A 20,525-nucleotide genomic window follows, 5' to 3' on the forward strand; every position below is an offset into this window, starting at 1 on the left:
GACATGCAACTCAAAGACTCCATAGTTGGGCTCCAAACACACAAGGGTAAAGCGTAGTTGAGTCTTGGTTTTGGGAATTAGAGGTCATGGGCCCCGATCACTCAGAACCCTGTTCCTCACTCTCCTCCCCTCCTGACCCTGACACATGGTGAGTAAAGTCTACAGTAGACACTCTGGGGGTGGGAGTTGTCTAAGCTCTTACAAGTGCCTGGGAAGAACTGGATATTGAAGCCACTAGGGGACATCTGGATGTCTTTCCCCAGTACATTTTCCCTATTAAAAGGAGATACGGGGATTGTGAACTTTAACCTGTTCAAATGTGGATCTGGGCTCCCTCTCCATGCATGACTCATTGGTACCTCTTGAAATCCAAAGGCAAGCCTGGGCTCTAGAATTGGGGGTCTGTGTGAGGAATACAGCTAGAAACTGAATCTAGATTTGTGGTAATATCCTTTCTATTCCGGGATCCTTCATTCCTCACATCTGTTTATGGGGAAAAAATGAGTTTAGGGTTGTGGTTGGCTGAGCTAGAATCTTGTGATCTGCCACAAGCATGGATTTTGGGGAAGCATTTGAGATGATCTTGTGACTGGACCTCATTGGGGATTTCAATGATGGAGATGCACTACTCATCATATCCTACCATCTGAGAGTTTAGCAGTGGGGTCACGTGTGTCCTCCAGCCCACTAATGTTGATTCATTGTCAGTGACTAGGTGCTATATTGGGTCGCTTGCTTTCTTTCCTTAATGCTATGTTGGGCATTGAGCCTCAGGCTTCATAATATTAGGCAAGTACACCACCACTGAGTTATGTTCTCAATCCTCTTTTTTTAACTTTTTAGTTTTAGACAGGATCTCACTAAATTACGTAGGCTAGGCTTGAACTTGTGAATCTACTCTTATTTATCTAGAGACAGCGTATCAATGTATAACCCTGGCTGGCTTCAGACTCACTCTGTAGACTGGTCTGGCCTAGACCTCACAGAGAACACCTGCCCCTGCTGCCCTGTGCCAGGGCTAAAGGTGTGCCTACAGCCAGCTGTGATTTTTCCTTTAGCTTCCTGAGTGCCTACACCACCACATACCCTCAATTTTCTGGCCATTTTTAAACCATTTCACCCTGACTTTCTGCACAGCCATAATGGGTTAGGACAGCTGTTCCCTGCCCAGAAGCAGTAGCACTAGCCAGTAGTCACAAAAACTTTTAAAATGTTTAAATTGGAGCTCTAGATGCCATATATTACTCTTTTCTAGCCTTTGGTTTCCCCCCCCCCCCCATGTGCACACAGACCCACAGACCGCTCTGTGCCCCCTGTCATCTCAGAAGAGGATCTGACAAAGTTGAACATGGTTCCGGGTAAAGGGGCGGGCCATGGCTGAAAGGATAAAAAAAGATGGAGTTCTCCAATTAGACATTTTGAGAAAGGGTAGAGACAGCTAGGGCTCTGTCCTTTCATATCCTCACCAAAGCCTCAATTTGAATAATGCGCTGTCTTATTTTTTACCCCCAAGATGAAACTAAACACTTATCAGCTCTCGGGAACGTGGTGCAGATGTAAATGTTGTTCATCCTTCCTCCCTAACCCCCCTTCTCATCCTATCCCCGCCTCCCTCCCTTATCCAAATTTTCCAGCCACCGCTGGAGTTGACTTCCGCAATCCTGATGGAATAAATCTAGCACCCTTAGTCTTCTGCTCACAGTAACTACACTTCCCGTCTGAAAGGAGCCTAGACATCAGATTCTCAACAGCAGGTAACGTTTTTTTAATTTGTGGATCTTTTAGCATCTCATTCCTACCAGTTGCCTTATTTTAAGAAGAGAAAGGATATAGTGAGTTAGGGATTAAGTAACTCCAGTTCCCTGAATAAAAACAGAATCTTTAGTTCATTTTCTGCCTAAATAAAGTCTGTCTGGAAATCTTAAAGATTCTGTGTATGATTGTGTATGTGAATGAGTATGTGGTTGTTGGTAAAAGCAAAGGAGGATTCTGTGAGCCTGCTTCAGAAGTGGATTCTTTCTGGATTCTGCTTAACTACAGGGTTAACTGACTCCTGAGGAAGAGGACTAGTTAACGGCCACCTCCAAGCCTGCAGCACTCCAGTTATTAAATACCTGCTGGATATTTGTTGCTTTGCAAAAAGTACATAAAAGTGTCATCAGTGTTGTACAGGTCATATGATGTGCTGGAGACAGGAAATGGTTTTTAAACTTAAGAATTTGTGATTCAGCCAGTGCAAGAAATGAATGAAACCAGAGCAAATTCCTGCAAAGCTGTGAACTGTAAGCTTGGTCAGTACAGAATAGTGTCCTTCTGTCCTGCAGTTTCCTCTTGTGCATCTGACGCTTTTGTCCTGGGAAACAGCCACGTCAGTGTTTGGGGAAGAAAAAAATAAACATGGCATCTGGTTAGGATTAGAGCCGTTTCCTGCCTAAAGGGGGAGAGGGTGAGAAAGAAGAAATGGATAAGGCAAATGAAGACACCGTGAATGCATCATGGATAAATACTGTCAGATTAGTCCTGTTCTCTGCTGGCAAGATCTGGGTGTAGGCAAAGAAGGAAGGGTGCCACGAAGAACGCTAGACCTCAAACCACCTTCCCACTGTGCTCGGTGTGCACCCTTCCTGGGGACACGGGATAGTGGTGCCGAGCCTTTCCCAGTTGCCCACTCTGGCTGTCTGCAGTGTGTGATGTTGGTGGAACAGCCTTGAGTTGCAGTAATTGAAATCAGATGTTCCAGCAACCCCCCCTCCCCAGCTTCTGCCCATTATTGCTTTATGAAAATCGCCTGCAATTCCTTGTCCACTTTCCACGTACAGCCAAGTTTGCCAGCCTCATAGTTTAAAAGAAGGGATTCTTGGGCTGGGCATAGTAGCTCATGCCTCTAATCCCAGCATGGGGTGGAAGGGGGTGGGAGGGGCACAGATCTTTGAATTCAAAGCCATTCTGGTCAACATAGTGAGCTCAAGGCTAGCCAAGACTAAAGACTTACAAAGCAAGACCATGTCTCTAAAATCAAGAAAAGTGTGTGTGTTGTGTGTGTGTGTGTGTGTGTGTGTGTAGTTCTTTTGGGTTTATGGATCCCTTAGGATTAGTGCATCTATGTGTAATTTTCTGGTAGAAGGAACTTATTTTTATAGCTCCTAAAAGGTTAAAAGTCACCTTCCTGGTAATGTGTCTGCCGTCATTTCCACATCCACAGGCTGGCTTAGCCTATGAACATCCTGCTGTAGAAGTCTCCCCTAATTATTCCCTTCACAGGATGTGGGTGTTCAAGTTTCTGCTGCTACCTGTGTTGAGCTTTGCTCTCTACCCCGAGGAAATGCTGGATACCCAGTGGGAGCTATGGAAGAAGACCCACAGGAAGCAGTATAACAGCAAGGTGCCGGGGACCTGCAAGGACACACAGGAGGGCTGGGACCTGAGGCCTCTGCTTTAGCGTCTAGATTCCCTTCCATCAAAACACAGTGCTTTACCCCGAGCAAGCAGACGCTGTCTCCTAACTCTCCAGCTGGCTTTTGTCTTATGCTTCAGTCTCTCTGTCTGCTTTACAGATGCGTTAGCTGGAAGGGTGGCTCGGGAATAGCACTGAGCCCAGGACCCAGTCGTGGCTGTGCAGTGGGAATGTGGGAACACTCTTCTGGGGTACTTCTCACATAATGTTGCTCTATGCTCTCTCTAGACCTTCGTGTGTGTTTTTGTGTGTGCACTCTTAAGATTCTCCAGCTAGATTGTAAGCTTTTCTGGTTACGGTGCATCTTTTCTCCTAAAGCCTACCTGTCTAACTGCACAGTCTACGAATTTATTGACTATTCTATTTAGGTGGATGAAGTCTCACGGCGTTTAATTTGGGAAAAAAACTTGAAGCATATTTCCATCCATAATCTTGAGGCTTCTCTCGGTGTCCATACATATGAACTGGCCATGAATCACTTGGGAGACATGGTGAGTTGCCTCTCAGATCCAGGTCCACCCACTCTATCCTGGTCCCTGCTAATGCTTGGCCTCCTCTTTTGTCTCAGACCAGTGAAGAAGTGGTTCAGAAGATGACTGGACTCAAGTTACCACCCTCTCACTCCCGCAGTAATGACACTCTCTACATCCCAGAGTGGGAAGGCAGAGCCCCAGACTCCATCGACTATAGAAAAAAAGGATATGTTACTCCGGTCAAAAATCAGGTGCTTCCTTGTGTGTGTAGGTAGTCTGGCCTGAATGTGGTGTATCTCATATTACAGGAATATAGCATATCCTATTATTTAACTCCTCACTTATTTTGTACATTCAGGGTTTTACTACTTTTAAAAACTTACAGTGTTACCACAAGCACCTTACGCATACATTTTTGTGCTCATGTAGAAATATTTGTGCAAAATAAATTCTGAAATTGTAATTACTAGGACAGAGAATCTTTCCCCCCAAAAGGTTTTTACAATATTAGATTATTTTCTGCAGGAGAATCTCAGTTTCTCTAGGAACTTAACAGCATAGGGTTGTGTCGTCAGTAAGATGAACAGTTGATGAACATTAATTCAACAAATACCACCCCTCCCCTAGAACCAAGCAATACCAACGCTAGCTAGCTACCTGGTAAAGACTCAAGACTGCTTCCTCAAGAAATACTCATTCTTAAAAAATAGTAAATCTTGGGAAAAGAAAACCTACAATCCAGGAGAGCAAACGTTAACAACAGCTGACAGTTTCTGAGAGATGACTGTGCACAAGGAGCTTCTGCGGTTTACATGTAAATGAAGGCTCCCAGTGCTCACGAGAGTCAGTCCATTAACTATCGTATCACTCCCTCACTCCCTTTCCTGTTCTTGTTTGTTTGTTTTTTGTTTTGTTTTGTTTTTCGAGACAGGGTTTCTCTGTGTAGTTTTGGTGCCTGTCCTGGATCTCGCTCTTGTAGACCAGGCTGGCCTTAAATTTAGAGATCCGCCTGTCTCTGCCTCCTGAGTGCTGGGATTAAAGTGTGTGCCACCACCGCCCAGCATCCTTTTTCTGTTCTTTTGAAATGAGACAAGCTCTCATGTTGCCCAGGCTGGCCTCCAACTCAATATATGGCTGAGCCTGGCCTTGAACTCCTGTTCCTCCTGCCTCTGGCTCTCAAGTGATGGACTTACAGGTATGTCCCAGCAACCCCAACTTATTCTCATTTTTAAAGGTAAGGAAACAGGCACAGAGAAGTTCAGTAACAAATTTAGGAGAACTGTCTCCAAAGCCATAAAGTTCTGTACTTGACTTCAGTTAAAGGAAACAGTGATTGCGATTGTTATCAATGGGAATGATAGCAAGGCCTCACAACAAAGGTAGTGTTGAATTCATAAACTGCATGGGATGTTTTTAAGCTGGTAGAGAGATGCCCCACCCCCACATGAACCGTGATGACTGACCATTTTCTGTGTCTCTCAGGGTGATTGTGGTTCCTGTTGGGCCTTTAGCTCTGCGGGTGCCCTGGAGGGCCAGCTCAAGAAGAAGACTGGCAAACTCCTGACTCTGAGTCCTCAGAATCTGGTGGATTGTGTGTCTGAGAATTACGGCTGTGGAGGAGGCTATATGACCACTGCCTTCCGATATGTGCAGACGAATGGGGGTATTGACTCTGAGGATGCTTATCCCTATGTGGGCCAGGTGAGACTGCGCCCACCGCGGTGTGGAGCCCTGTACTGGCTCCTCAGCATCACTTTGTTTTCTGTTACTCTGTCCTGCTTTCTTTTCTTTCCTTCTTCTTTTCTCCTCCCTCTCCCCTCCTCTCCCTTTCCTTCCTTCCCTCCCTCCCTCCCTCCTTCCTTCCTTTCTTTCTTCCTCCCTCCCTTCTTCCTCTCCCTCCCTCTTTCTTTCCTTTCCCTTTTTTTTTTTTAAATTTTGAGACAATATCTTACTGTGTAACCCAAGCTAGTCACAACTAGGTATCCTAGCCCCCCCCCTCATTTTTGTTGAGACAAGATCTCATGTAGTCCATGTTGGCCTTGAACTTACTATGTAGCTGAGGATGACCCTGAACTCCTTTGGCCTCTACCTTCCAAGTGCTGAGATCACAGGCCTGGGTTCCACACATGGCTATCCTACTTTCTTAATAGAACTGCCATAGAAAGGCAAATTTTCCATAGTGTAGGAAAACTTTGAGCCATCTCTCTAGCTCGTGGAATTTTTAATGTAGTTGGAGTTGATAGGCAATAGTATTCTTTGTGATATGGACCTCTGAAAGAGGAACCACGAGTTTCAGTGTGATCAAAATGTTGGCAACTATCTGCTAAGGTGTGTTCTCAGTGTATTTTCTTAAAAGGTTGGCTTATCCTTGATATTTAAAGAGATATCACAACATACTCAAATTCATATTTCAATCTGTAGCAAAACTAAGATTTTTTTAAAATGTATTACTGTGTGTATTTGTGTACACGGTGCATGTTCGTATGTGCAGATGGGCTGTGCTATCTTACGCATGTGAAGGCCACAGAAAAGCTTCCTGGATTCTCTCTCTCCTTCCACCATGGGCCCTGGGGATCAAATTCTAATTGTCAGGCTTATTTGGCAAGAGTTTCCCATGTGCTCATGTGAGACTTTTATAATATGGAATGTTACTTTGGAACAGAATCACCTGGGTTTAAAGGCACTTGTGTCTTGAAATTTACTATATAATGTCAAACTGTTTGCCAAAAATTATACTCCCACCTGCAGTATGTAAGAAACCCCACTGATTCAGTCACATCGTCACCAGTAGATTTCCCTGGTGGGTACGCCTGTAATTTCAGCACATGGGAGGCGGAGGCAGGAGGATGAGGAGTTCTAGGTCATCCTACATGGTGACTCTGTAGCTGGCCTGAGCTACATGAGCTCCTCTATCAGGAGGATGGGACAAAACACCAAAAACCAAAATAAAATAGTAAAGAAGAAGGGACACTCTAGAGAGTCTAGTCTGTTGCCTGTTAATTTACTGACATTACTTAACATACTTCCCACTCACCAATTAAAGGATATATTTGAGAACAGTATAAACTAAAAAACTAATAATTAAGTCACTTAACAGTTGACAACTTGCATCTTTTTAGAAGATGCAAGTTTTTATTTTATGTGTATGAGTGTTTTGCCTGCATGTATATATATCATGTGTGTGCCTGGTGCCCTGAGGTTAGAAGGACATTGGATCCTCTGGAACCTCTGGAGTTACAGATGCTGTGAACCACCACGTGGCTGCTGGGAACCAAACCTGAGTCCTCTCCTTCCAGCCTGGCTTGCGTGATTTGTCCAGCACTACATTAATCAATTTGTTGAGTTTTTTTTTTCTGTTTTTTTTTTTTTTTTTTTTTTTTGAGATTGTATCCATGCCTGCACACGATCCGCTCTGTCCTGAGTGGTGGTCAGTTTGTCCAGCACCCTGATTCTTAGTCATTCACATCATTTTTGAGGTATTTTCACTTGCCTTCTTCTCTTTTTTCTTTTTTTTTTTTTTTTTTGCTCAGGCAGGCTTACTGGATTTGTCTCTTGTACATGCTGAGATCGCGATGTGACTGTGTCTGACCTGAGAAATTGAACACTGGAATGACAGGACAGAGAGCAAACAGGTTTTGAGAAATTCAGGCAACAAGTCACTGTGACCGTAGACTAGCCCTCCAAATGCTGGCAGGACTTTTGGTGTAAGATATGTGTTCTCATAGATACAACCTGGGGGTGTTAAAGCTTTAGTATGTAGGAGAAACGTTGCCATAAAGAGCATCTCACCTTAACAAGACCTTATATCATTGGTGAGGCTGGCAAAGCATGCTTGCCCTTGGAAGTTCACAGGCCAAATTACTTAGTTTTTAATTTATTCTCATGTCATGTTACGTACTTACTTCTGTCTCCAGCTAAAACTCTTTATCTCATGCTAGCATCCCTGAGTTGTGTACAGAGGGTCAAGGCCCTCTTTTGAGCTGGGCTTGGTGTTGGCAAACTCCCCACAGAGCAGTGGGTCCTGTCCTGCTCCCTGAGGCTTACGTAAACTACACAGGCAGAAGATAATTTGCATTGAAAAAAAAAAAACAAAAAAACCTCTTATTTGAAGAATCTTTCTATATCCTGCATTAGTACAGTCTTCAATTGGAAGAATGCTTCTGTTCCCCTGAGTGAGAAGTCAATTTAGGTCATTGCTTATACTGTGCAGTAGTTAACAGCCTGATACATGTAATCTAAAAAAAAAAGTGTGATAACTGAGAAATGCTCAGTGATAAGAAAATGTCTTGTTTTGAGTTTTTTGTAGCGTAGAAGCAGACACTTGACCTCCCCCCCCCCCTTCCTCCCCAATTTTTGTTTTTAGACAGTCTCTTCCCCTTTGCTTCCTTCTTCTTGTTGCTTTTCGTTCCCTGCTTCTTTTGTTTTCTAACTGTCACCCTCTCCCTTTCTTTCCTTGCTACACCTTTTTTCTGTTCCTCTTCCACTTTTTCCCCCAGGATCAAAGTTGTATGTACAACCCAACAGCAAAGGCAGCTAAATGCAGAGGGTACAGAGAGATCCCTGTGGGGGACGAGAAGGCCCTGAAGAGAGCAGTAGCTCGGGTGGGCCCCATCTCTGTGTCCATCGACGCCAGCTTGCCGTCTTTCCAGTTTTACAGCAGAGGTGAGACCCTCTTCCTGTAGAGCCCCTCTCCTAGGGTGTGGGCGTGGCCCCGGGATGCTTGAGTACTCAGTTTTCACGGTTACCGCAGGGTGCCTCAGCTGTAAACCCTGACTGAGACAGGGACCACACAGGGCCGGCCCCTCAGGTTGCAGAGAGCCTCATCCATAGTTTGTTTTGTAGGTGTGTACTATGATGAGAATTGCAACAGTGATAATGTGAACCACGCAGTGTTGGTGGTGGGCTATGGCGTCCAGAAGGGAAGCAAGCATTGGATAATCAAAAACAGGTAACAGTCAGAGCGCTGTGTCTGCCATTTAATCCCCTTTGTGATCACAAGCCGCACCTCCAGCTTCCCAGTCTTTCTATCTGGCTCAGAATCACAAAACTAACGTGATGGACGGACAAGAGCGTCACACAGTCCATGCTGGTCTCTCCTGCACAGGGAAAGCCCTTAGATTTCCAGTAGAGAGCGCTCAGCCTGATGTCTCTGGTTGGTTGATTGGTTTTGATTTCTTGAGACGGGATCTCCTGTAGCTCAGGTTAGCCTTGAGCTCTGCACTTTTCAACCTTATCTTTTTTTTTTTTTTTTTTAAAGATTTATTTATTTATTATGTATACAGCATGTATGACTGCAGGCCAGAAGAGGGCGCCAGATCTCATTACAGATGGTTGTGAACCACCATGTGGTTGCTGGGAATTGAACTCAGGACCACTTGAAGAGCAGTCAGTGCTCTTAACCTCTGAGCCATCTCTCCAGCCCCTCAACCGTATCTTAACCCACCTCTCCAGATCGGTGTCCCACTTCAGTTTGTCTTATACCCTGGTTTTTAGCCACATTGTCATAACACATCTTGCTTCCCCATCTGTCATCAAGTTCATACCCTTCCAACTTCTTCCCATTCCCACAGATGCAAAGTCTACTCATCCTTCAGGTCCAGCCTCAAATACCCTCTCGTACATCATGTTTTCCTCTTCACCTCTCCTCCTCTTCTGGAAACAGGGTCTTATTGCATAGGCCCTGTTGGATGGAAACTCACAGAGGTCCTCCTGCCTCTGCCACCGCACCCAGCAATCTCTAGTATCTTTAAGACCTGTCTTAGCTTCTTCTGTTGCTGTGATAAAATATTCTGACAAAGTGACCCAAGGACGAAAAGGCGTATTTCACAGTTCCAGGGCACCGTCCATCAGGGCAGGGGAGTCTCAGCAGCAGGGCCTGAAGCCGCAGTCGGGGACAGAGAGCTGAGGATGGTGGACGCATGCTAGTGTTTGGCTCCATCTCTCCATCTTATACAGACCAGGACCTGTCCAGGGAATAGTTCTCCCACATCGATGAACATAATCGGGATACTTCCGGAGGTCCATCTCCCGACTGATTCTAGATTCTGTTGAGTTGACAGTTAACACTAACCTGGGCAGCATGCCCAACTTACTCTTTTTATTATTATTATTATTATTATTATTATCAGTGCCTAGGACAGTACAGCAGGTGTTTAAGGCTGTATAGATTATGACGCTGAGCATTTTTCTCACTTGGTTCTGCAGCTGGGGAGAAAGCTGGGGAAACAAAGGATATGTTCTCTTGGCTCGGAATAAAAACAACGCCTGTGGCGTCACCAGCCTGGCCAGCTTTCCCAAGATGTGATGCCAGCCAGCCGCCCATTATGCTCTCTCAGGCCTTCTTCGATGGTGCCCTACGGCGGTGTGCTTTGGAAGGGAGTTGCCAAAGCACTCCTGAAGTGGACGTGTTGACACGAAGATTGTTTAGTTTCTCCTTGTTGCTGCTCCCAGGGACACCTCTAACTTTCCTTCTTTCCGCCCCAGGCCCTTTTCTTTGTGGACACAAAAGGAAGTTCTCTGAGAGTTGTAGACTCTTAGGCTAAGATATCTGGTCACAGACTCACCTGATGTTGCTGTTAGGGGACTGGTACTGTGCACATAAACACTGGAGGTCTCCCGCAGGCTGGAGTGACCTTCCCAAGTCCCTGTCTTCCATATTCTCCAGTGCAGATTTCTTCTGTTTTCCTCCGAGATTCACAACCTATTCATAACTCTTTGACAAATTTACACTCTACAAGAAATGCATGTTCTTTTCCTTCTTTGCATTTTAAATAAAATCTCATTTACGATTTCACAAACAACATTGCATCCGCACTCATGTTGGGTATGGTGCTAGCCAGCATCCATGATAATTAGATCAAGAGAACTGTAAATTTCTGAGATTAAGTGGACCTAAGAAGATCTCTCAATATTTAAAACTGCTGTGAAGCCGGACACAGTGGTCTGTGCCGATGGTCCCAGCACTTGAGAGGCAGAGGCAGGAGGATCACAGCAATAAGTGACATGCATACCTAAACCGTCAAAAATCAGGTTTCCTGATGTTATTTTGTTTTCTTTTTGAGGCCGAGTCTCAACTAGACAAGGCTATCCTTAAACTCACTGTGAACCTGAGATTGACTATGAACTGAACTCCTGATCAAAGATTTTTTTTTTCTTTTTCTTTTTCTTTTTTTAAGAAAAACAAACCAGTCTTATGTGTAGCATATGCTGGCCTCAAACTCAAGATCGTGTCTCTCCCTCCCAGAGATGGGATGATAGTCTTGTGCACCACCGTGCCAGGCTGAAGACGCTTTAGTAATAGTCTTCAGGCTGTATTGCTGCGTAGAGCAGCGGTTCTCAGCCTTCCTAGTGCCGTGACCCTTTAATACAGTTCCCCATGTTATGGTGACCCCCAACCATAACATTACTTTGTTGCTACTACATAACTGTAATTTTGCTGCTGTTATGAAACAAATATCTGTGTTTTCCAGTGGTCTTAGGTGACCCCTGTGAAAGGGTCTTTCAACCTCCAAAGGGGTTACGACCCACAGGTTGAGAACCACTGTGCTAGACGAATCAATTAGCACAACCCATGTTTCCATTTTCCACAAAGTACTATTATACCATGACAAAGAGTTCACAGTTATTGAATATTCATTGTCATGCACTCTTGTTTAAAATATTTTTAAATTTAGTCAGTTGGTGGTGGCGCATGCCTTTAATCCCAGCAGTCAGGAGGCAGAGGCAGGTAGATCTCTTGAGTTCAGGCCAGCCTGGGCTACAGAGCAAGTTCCAGGACAGCCAGGGCTACACAGAGAAGCCCTGCCCCCCACCTAAAAAAAAACCAAGGAAAAAATTTAGTATGCATTTTGAATTTTTTATTTTATATATATGGGTGTTCTGTCTGCATGTATGTCTGTGTGCTGTGTGCATGCCTGGTGCCCACACAGGCCAGAAGAGGGCTTCAGATCTGGGGCTGAAGTGTGGATGCTGAGAGGCAAGCCTGTGTCCTTTGGAAGAGTAGCTGGTGTTCTCAACCCCAGCCCTCTCTCCAGCCCCCATGTCAGACAGTCTTATTTCAGTCTTGGTAACCCCTCCTCTACTTTCTTGGCCTGGAGGACATGCCAGTTACGTATGGGGAGGCATATGCCTTTAATCCATGGACCTCTTGAGTTTGAGGCCAGCCTGTTCTACATAGTGAGTCCCAAGACAACCAGGCTACATAGTGAGATCCTGGCTGAAACCTTATCTACCCAGTATGTGGACATGGAACAAGCTATATTTAAGCCTAAAGGGATAGAAAAAAAATTGGTTCTGACTTCAAGAACATCATAGACTGTTACGTGTGGTCATGCCATGTGTCTGCAGCAGGAGAATCATTTAAGCCCAAGAATTCAGAGCTTGATTAGATACCATAGCAAGACTCTGTCTCAAAAAAATAAAAAGTTTCAGATGTAAAAGATATTGAAATGCTGAACTAGTTTGTAGTGACATACACCATTTATCTCAGTTCTCAGGAGGCAGAAGCAGGTGATCTCTGTGACTTTGAAGCCAGCCTGATTTATATAGTAGTTCCAGGACAGCCAGGCCTATGTAGAGAAGAGAGCATTTCACAAAACTAAAAAAAGAAAGTTTGAAAACAGGAATGTAGTAGGACATTAATGAATACAGATGGTGTAATAAATACAACCAGTGACAGCGAGAACAAGAATGAGATACTGCTCGTGTCAGCAGCAGAAGTCACTAGTGTGCTGGGTTTTAGATGGAGGCTTTAGTGACGGCACAAAGAAAGTGTGGCAGGGTGAAAGGTCACGTGAAGCTGTGTTCTGGGGGAACCGCTAAGGCTGCCCTGACTCACATGCGGTGCAGAGCACATAGTGGATCTATGATGAGATCAGAGGAGGTGACTCCGGGAGCCTCGCATGCTCAGTGTGCACCCAGAGGTTCACTGGCAGTCAGTACGTATCAAACAGTTTTGAGCAAAATAATCATGATCAGAGCTGTACTTTAGTGTTATTCTCTGTGTAAACAAGAGATGAACAGAATGAAGAAGCAAGAGACTAGAGGAAGGTCTTAGTGTGGTACTGTATTCCTGGAGACACGGAAACATATACTCACCTCAGACTGGGAGCCTACAGCAGACACAAGTGCTGATACCCAAGTCCAGCTTGATGAACCGTTTTATGCGATTTTTATTTATTTGGAGGATTCTATTTTTTTTTTTTTTGATTTTCTGAGAGCAGTCAGTGCTCTTAACCTCTGAGCCTTCTCTCCAGCCCTTCAATTGAGGATCGAGGCGCCTCTTGCTAGGCAAGCGCTCTACCACTGAGCTAAATCCTAACCCATTGGGGATTCTTAAAGAACAATGGGTTAATTACAGGAACAATGACTCAAAGACAGCTGTTCTAATGGGTGACAGCTCATGAAAGTTGAAAACCCAGAGCTCACTGCACAGCAGTGAGAGTGCTTTCCAGGTGGCTCAGCTTGTCTGAGTGTCTCCCATCTCAGAGTAAACTGCTACATGAGCCTACATTTCATCGGTCTTTACATTTGCAAAGATACAGAAGAACAGATCGAAAACCTTTTCTAAGTTTAAGTTTAGTAGACAGGGAAGATACAAAATTGCATCCCAGATGAAGCAGTTAACATCCCCAAGTGTGTAGGTGTGAAAGCATGCACATTTAACAATGTACAAGGTTTTTGCAGTGTTGGGGATCAAATCTAGGGCCTCACTGTGCAAGGTAAGTGTTCTCCTGATGAGCTGTATCCTCAGGCCAGCAAACTTAACACACACCACACACACACACACACACAACTGAATACTCATTAAATGTTGAAAGGATCAAAGACAAGTTAATAGAATGTCTGATTCCCTATTGTACAAGTTTGTACAGAATTCTCTTGCTTTGTTGTAGAATTTACTTCCCCACTTTTGCCTAAAGAATATCCTTTAGATTTACTGTTTTTAAATTATGTGTATGTCTGTATGTGATTATGTTTTAGGAATCAAACTCAGGTCTTTTGACTTGGTAGCAGGTGGTGCTGGGCCATCTTGCAGACTTCTTGCTAGTTTCTTGATAAGTGTTTTTCAGGGAATTTTGTTTTTTATTACGTTTTGGTGGGCTAAACTGGGGTTACTTCCAATACATCTTGTAATTTGGTATATTTGTATATTTGAAAAATACCAATTTCTGTCTCATTTTCATCTACTTTATCTTGAACTTTTTTCTTTGAGTTTTTTAATTGATTCTCTTTAATTTTTTTTTGAGTATATAAGTGTATAATACACTGACATAAGTCTTACCTTTTTCTTTCCAATTTGCCTCGAGTTTCTCTCTTGTGTATATGTGTTCCTCCAAAATGATATTAAGTAATGGCAGTAAAAAAAATCTTGATCCAGAAACATAATTATTTTTGTAGGCGCAGTGAATTCTACTGTGGAGACGTGCAGGGGCTGGTCAGGTGGCTTCAGTCAGAGCTCTTGCCACCGCGCCTCATGATTCAAGCCCCACATGATGGAGTAAGAGCACTGACCCCTGCCAGTTGTCTGACTCACACATATACACAATGAATTGATAAATGTGAAAAAGCGTAAGGATGTACATATTTATTTAGCTCCCATTGAACAAACGTTACTTTCAGTGTTCTAGGTTATAAATAACACTGCAACTAATAGTTGGTATTTTGACACAGACAGTTTAAAATAGTGTTTTGTGGGAGTGCATACGTTTGGATGTGCATTCACTTGTGTATATGGAGGTCAGAGGTCAACCTTGGGTGTTATTCCTCAGATGCTGTCCTTCCTTTTACGGTCACTCACGGCCAGGGACTCTCTAAGTAGGCGAGCCTGGCTGGCCAGTGGCGCTCGGGAATCTTCTGTTCTGCTTCCTTAGCCCTGGAATGACAATCACTCATCACTCATGGACCTAGCTATTTTTTTAAAACATTGTTTTATCTTACTGGTTTTTTTTCCCATGTATGTATGTGCTCTACTTGAATGTTTGGTACCCAGGGAGGCCGGAAGAAGGCATTGGATCCTTTGGAACTGGAGTTAGACAGTTGTGAGCTGCCATGTGGGTGCTGGGAACTGAATCCAGGTTCTCCGCAAGAGCTGCCAGGGCTCAGCCACTGAGCCATCTCTCCAGCCCTGACCCTGGTTTAAAAACAAAAACACCGGAACTTTATTTGTATGTGTGTTTGTGCATGTGTGCATGTTTGCAGAGTTCAGAAGGTGTCTGATTCTCAGAGCTGGGGCTGCAGGCAGCCGTGAGCCTCCTGTTGTAGGAGCTGGGAACCGAACTTAGGTCCTCTACAAAACAGCAAGGCTCTCAACTACTGAGCCACCCTCCAGGCTTGACAATTGTTAAAATCATTTACTGTTTAGTCTGTGTCTAAACTTTTCTCCAGTTGATTAAAGTACCTTTTAGTTTCTTCAAGTCATTACCAAAGCAGCTTCACACCCTGGAGTCTACGGCAGGGCCGGCACCATGGTTCAGCAAATAGAGGCAACTGCCGTCCACTGAGTCCGTGAGTTCGAGCCCCAGGACTTCCATGGTGTAGGAGGGCCCCGACTCCTCCACGCCGTCCTCTGACGTCCACACACACGTTGTGGTTTACACACACCTGTGCACATACACACAATAAATGCATGCACATTTGACAAGTCTGCTGCGTTCTTTAACAGGCACTCTTCCTACTTCCATCCTCCTCATAAACATACTGTTTTTCCTCTTCATTGATTGGGAGCACAGAGGTCCTTGTCCTCATAGATAAGCACCAAGGAAACCAGAATGTTAGACTTGCAGGATTGTCTCTTCAACAGGAGGGATGGATAACCTTTGTGTCCACCCCGAAGGCTGGGAATGGGGGTGATTAATAACCTGGTGATCTTTGCTCTCTGTAGTGCCAGGTCACACCAACCTCCCATGAGCAGGACTAGAGATGCTTAGTAACCTAGGTGACATTTGCCTTATCTGTATCGCCAGATTCCCATAGCAGGACCAGAGGTGGCTTCTGCTCTTTGTGTATGACCAAGACTACACCAAATCCACCCCAGGCCCTTAACACATGTAGCCTATCTCTATCTCTTCCATCTTCAAGGAAGAAGTGGCATGTACTTTGAGAAGTGTGCCTCCCTGTGCACAGGATTGTTACACCAAGAAATGTTCCTAATTGCACTGAAATAAGCTTACTATAAACGGCTCGGGTCAGACTCTAGAAGTGTTTACCAACACCAGCTAACTAACCATGTGGTACTGGACATCATTCCTGCCCCCTGTGGATCATTACTCTGCAGCCCTGGTGTCTGCAGTGAGCCCCACATTCATTGATTTAGTGGCCTAACGATATTACTGATCTAGTAAAGTGGTTGGATTACTTGTTTCCCCTCTGTGTTCAAGGTCCTGTAATCTATACTGTTTCTCACAATCCTTCACAGACACGGTGAGAAGGAAGGAATGATAGCCTGTTCTACTTTGGTTTGTTTTTTCAAGACAGAGTTTTTCTGTGTACCTTTGGATCTTGTCCTAGAACTCACTCTGTAGTCCAGGCTGGCCTCGAACTCACAGAGATCCACCTGCCTCTGCCTCCCGAGTGCTGGGGTTAAAGGCATGCACCACCACCGCCCAGCTCCTGAGACTCTTAAAAAAGTTCTGTTTTTATTTTATTTTAGTGGGAGGGTAGGGGAAGTGCAGTGCCCTCGGAGGCCAGAAGAGGGCACCAGAACCCCTGAGGCTAGAATTCAGGGTATTTGTGAGCCACTTGATAGAAGCTGGGATCCAAACTCTGATGGATCAATAAGCTGCTCCTGCTAAATCATGTCTCCAACCCTCTGAAGCAATTTCTGTGGATAGATTTTTTTTTTTAATTTTAACATAGGCTCTCACTCTAGCTCAGACTGACCTGAACTTGCTCTATAACCCAGGCCAACATCAAACTTGCGGTGATCCTTCTGCCTCAGCCTCCCCAGTGCTGTGATTATAGGCATGCACTACCATGTCTGGTCTATGGATTTATAGAATAGAGTCTGGAATGTTAGAGTTCCTAGCCACCCCCCAGCTATACAACCACACATGTGTTATTTAGTACCTAGGCAAGATGCTTAGTCATCTTAGGGCCTTACATCCTCTGTAATCCCTGAGCTGCATCATCACAGAATCTATGCACATGTGTGGTGTAGCTACGTAAGCCCATATGCGCATGTGCAGGGGCAGGATACCTATAAAAGTGGGTTCCACCTACTCTCTTCCTGCACAGTCATTCCATAGGCCTATCCACACCCCCTCTTAATTAAACTCTTATAGTGGGTTTTGTTGTACCTCATGGCTTTTCTCAAATGGTAAACAGCACCACTTAATAAATAACAGTGTGGAGGCAAGAAGTTTATTGTAACTCTACTTTCTATTCCATTTTTTTTTTTGAGAACATAAAACTCTAAAAATTGTCTACTTTTTAAAATGGTCTGGAAATGGTAGCTTTTTAGTTTTTTGAGACAGCTTTGGCTGGCCTCAGACTCAAAATTGCTGTGCTCTCAGCCTCCCAAATGCTTGGAAATCGGAGTACGCCACCATACAATTGGTTACCACATAATTTAAGGTAACATTTATCAAAGAGACTCTCCTCAACTACACACTAAAATTATCCTTTCTATTTATTTATTCTATTTACTCTGTGTGTGTTGCAAAATATTTGTTTACACTGTGACGATGTGCCTTTGCTATGGCACCTTCTGATTGGTTTAATAAAGAGCCTAATGGTCAATAGCTAGGTAGTAAGAGGTTAGGTGGGACTTCCGGGGAGAGAGAGGACTCTGGAAAGAAGAAAGGCAGAGCCACCAGCCATACCCAGAGGAGTAGGATGGGCAATGTGGAAATGAGGTAATGAGCCTTGTGGAAGAATGGAGATTAAAAAATGTGGGTTAAGTTATAAGAACTAGTTAGGAACAAGCCTAAACTAAGGCCAAGCTTTTATAATTAATAATAAGTCTCTGTGTTATTTGTGAACTGGTAGCCCAAAGAAAAATCCAACAATATATGTGTTTCATGCCTGTGATTGTAACATGTAGGGACGTGTATCCGTGCACACGCAGAGGATGACACCAAGTGACTTCCTCTAGCTTCATCTTCCATATCACTTTAGTACAGGTTATCTCATTGAACCAGAAGCCAGGCCAGCTGGCCAGCAAGCTCTTGATCTGCCTGCCCCCACCCTGAAACGCCAGGGTTACAAAGACATACAGCCACCCCTGGGTTGACACATGGTGCAGGGATTGAGACTTGGGACCTCATTGTCACAGAACAAATGCTCTTCCCTACTGTGCAGCTCCTGACCCCCTACACACACACACTGCCCTCCCCCCACACACACACACTGCCCTCCCCACACACACACACACACTGCCCTCCTCAGTCCTCCAGGCTAAGCCCACACACTTCCACCTCCTAAGTGCTCAGGGAGGAAGAGTAGTGAGTGAGCTGTTTTCCTGTGGAAAGCTCCAGCAAATCATGCAGATTAAGAGACAAAAGCAGCCATTGTGTCATCTTAAAATTCAGAGCCTTTTAAAATTGAGAAAGTTTAAAATTGAGAAAGTTCCTCAGAACCCCTTGAAGCAGCTGTTTCAGAGTCACGAAGCAGAAGAAGATGATTTCAAAAGTCAGAGGGGACAGGCGGGGGCTGAGCGGGTCTTCCCATTCCGCTTTCATTTCCCCCTCCCAGTCACTTGGGGAGGTTTCCCCATCTGCCAGGCGCCAGTGTGCTGGCGGCCTGCATCATTCCGGCTAAATCAATGTGGAGTGGCTGGTGTGCACACCATTTCAGGGGAGATCAGTACAAGATCCATTTTGCTGCCTTGGAATGTTCCAGAACGATCCTTTTCCTTTCTTCTCTGCCCTTACCCATCACACACAGCTTCTCGTCTCCAGTTCCTGAGTGCTGGGATCGTAGCTTTGTGCCACACTAACCACTGTGGTTCTTGGTGTTTTGTTTTGTTTCTCCTTTTATTTTATTTTACAATACCATTCAGTTCTACATATCAGTCACGGGTTCCCCTGTTCTCCCCCCTCCCACCCCCTCCCCTTCTCCCCAGTTCACCCCCATTCCCACCTCCTCCAGGGCAAAGCCTCCCCCAAGGACTGCGATCAACCTGGTAGACTCAGTCCAGGCAGGTCCAGTCCCTTCCTCCCAGACTGAGCCAAGTGTCCCTGCATAAGCTCCAGGTTTCAAACAGCCAACTCATGCAGTGAGCACAGGACTCGGTCCCACTGCCTAGTTGCCTCCCAAACTGATCAAGCACATCAACTGTCTCACCTATTCAGAGGCCTGATCCAGCTAGGGGGATCTTGGTTTTGGTTTTGGTGTTTTTTTGGGTGGGTGGGGGGATTTTCGAGACAGGGTTTCTCTGTGAAACAGTCCTGGCTGTCCTGGAACTCACTCTGTAGCCCAGGCTGGCCTCAAACTCACAGAGATCTGCCTGGCTCTGTCTCCCAAGTGCTGGGATTAAAGGCGTGCGCCACCGCTGCCACCGCCACCACCACCACCCAGGCCATCTGGTAATTTTTAAGTTATGTGATTGTATGTGACACTGTATGGAATGAAGTCCTAACTTTGAGCTACAATTTGTAGACTCACAACACCACAGCTGAGGAAAGGTGAGTGGGGTCATCGGGGAAGACTGAAGAGGCTTCCTGCAAGCTCTTGAGGTGGCTCTTCCAGATGGAGATGAGGGAATGGAGGAGGGCACTGGGCAGGAAGAGGCAAGAGTGGCTGGCCAGTGAGAGCATGACTCCAGCAAAGATGATTGACGGGAAAGCCTGCTCTAAACTGAGTAAATTGCTCAAGAATGGGCATTTTGTGGGGGAAGAGCCCTAGAAGCAGGAAGAGCGTTTGCTACGCTCACGAGGACCTGAGTTCAAATCATTGGCTCCCACGTGAAAACCCAGGCTGGGAATGTAAGCCCAGAACAACCGAGGCAGAGACAGATTGCAGGGCCTTGCTGGCTCCCAGCCTAGCTCCAGACTCAGAGGCCCTGTCTTAAGAGAATAAGGTGGACTTGGTGTCCTCCTCTGGCCTCCGTAAGTGCAACACACACACACACACACACACACACACACACACACACACACACACACGCATGGTGTTCTCATGCCTGTAATCTCAACACTTCAGAGACTGAGACAGGAAGCCCAGGCTGGGATACAGAGTGAGACCCTGTCTCAAATAAGTAACAAATGAAAAAAGATTTCCTGCTGGTGCTGGGAAGATGGCTGAGCACTGAAGGCCTTGATGTACACGTTGGAGGGTCAGAGTTTAGAGCCACACACCGCATGACAAACCAGCTGTAGAAGCCTGTGCCTTCAGCTCTCAGGGACCCCACGTCCCTTCCGGCCTCCACACAGGCACAGGTGTGCTGAGCATCTATCTAAACCACACTTAAAGAAAGAAAATAATTTTCATCACGGGGAAAGCATGATCAAAATAGCATACGGAAAAAAAAATGATCCGATGTTCTTTCTCTTCCTTCTTCAGCAGGGTCTCATGTGGCCCAAGCTGGTCTTAAACAAGAATGATCTTGAATTCCTAACCTCCCAAGAGGTAAAGTTATTAGACACATGTCACCAAACCCT

The 20,525-nt window shown here is 45.1% G+C and overlaps 1 protein-coding gene across 1 annotated transcript; it reads left to right on the forward strand.

Moving 5' to 3' along the window:
* Nucleotides 1-31: 31 nt before the first annotated feature.
* Nucleotides 32-10,727, forward strand: Ctsk (cathepsin K). The gene is made up of 8 exons (XM_028856284.2): nucleotides 32-1,754; nucleotides 3,262-3,382; nucleotides 3,823-3,945; nucleotides 4,023-4,178; nucleotides 5,410-5,628; nucleotides 8,424-8,589; nucleotides 8,770-8,875; nucleotides 10,132-10,727. Exons 2-8 carry the CDS (start codon nucleotides 3,263-3,265, stop codon nucleotides 10,229-10,231), a joined length of 990 nt encoding a protein of 329 aa, XP_028712117.1. The 5' UTR covers nucleotides 32-1,754; nucleotide 3,262; the 3' UTR covers nucleotides 10,232-10,727.
* The last annotated feature ends 9,798 nt before the right edge of the window (nucleotides 10,728-20,525 follow it).

The sequence above is a fragment of the Peromyscus leucopus genome, chromosome 6 (genome assembly GCF_004664715.2).
Source record: "Peromyscus leucopus breed LL Stock chromosome 6, UCI_PerLeu_2.1, whole genome shotgun sequence".
Taxonomy (NCBI): domain Eukaryota; kingdom Metazoa; phylum Chordata; class Mammalia; order Rodentia; family Cricetidae; genus Peromyscus; species Peromyscus leucopus.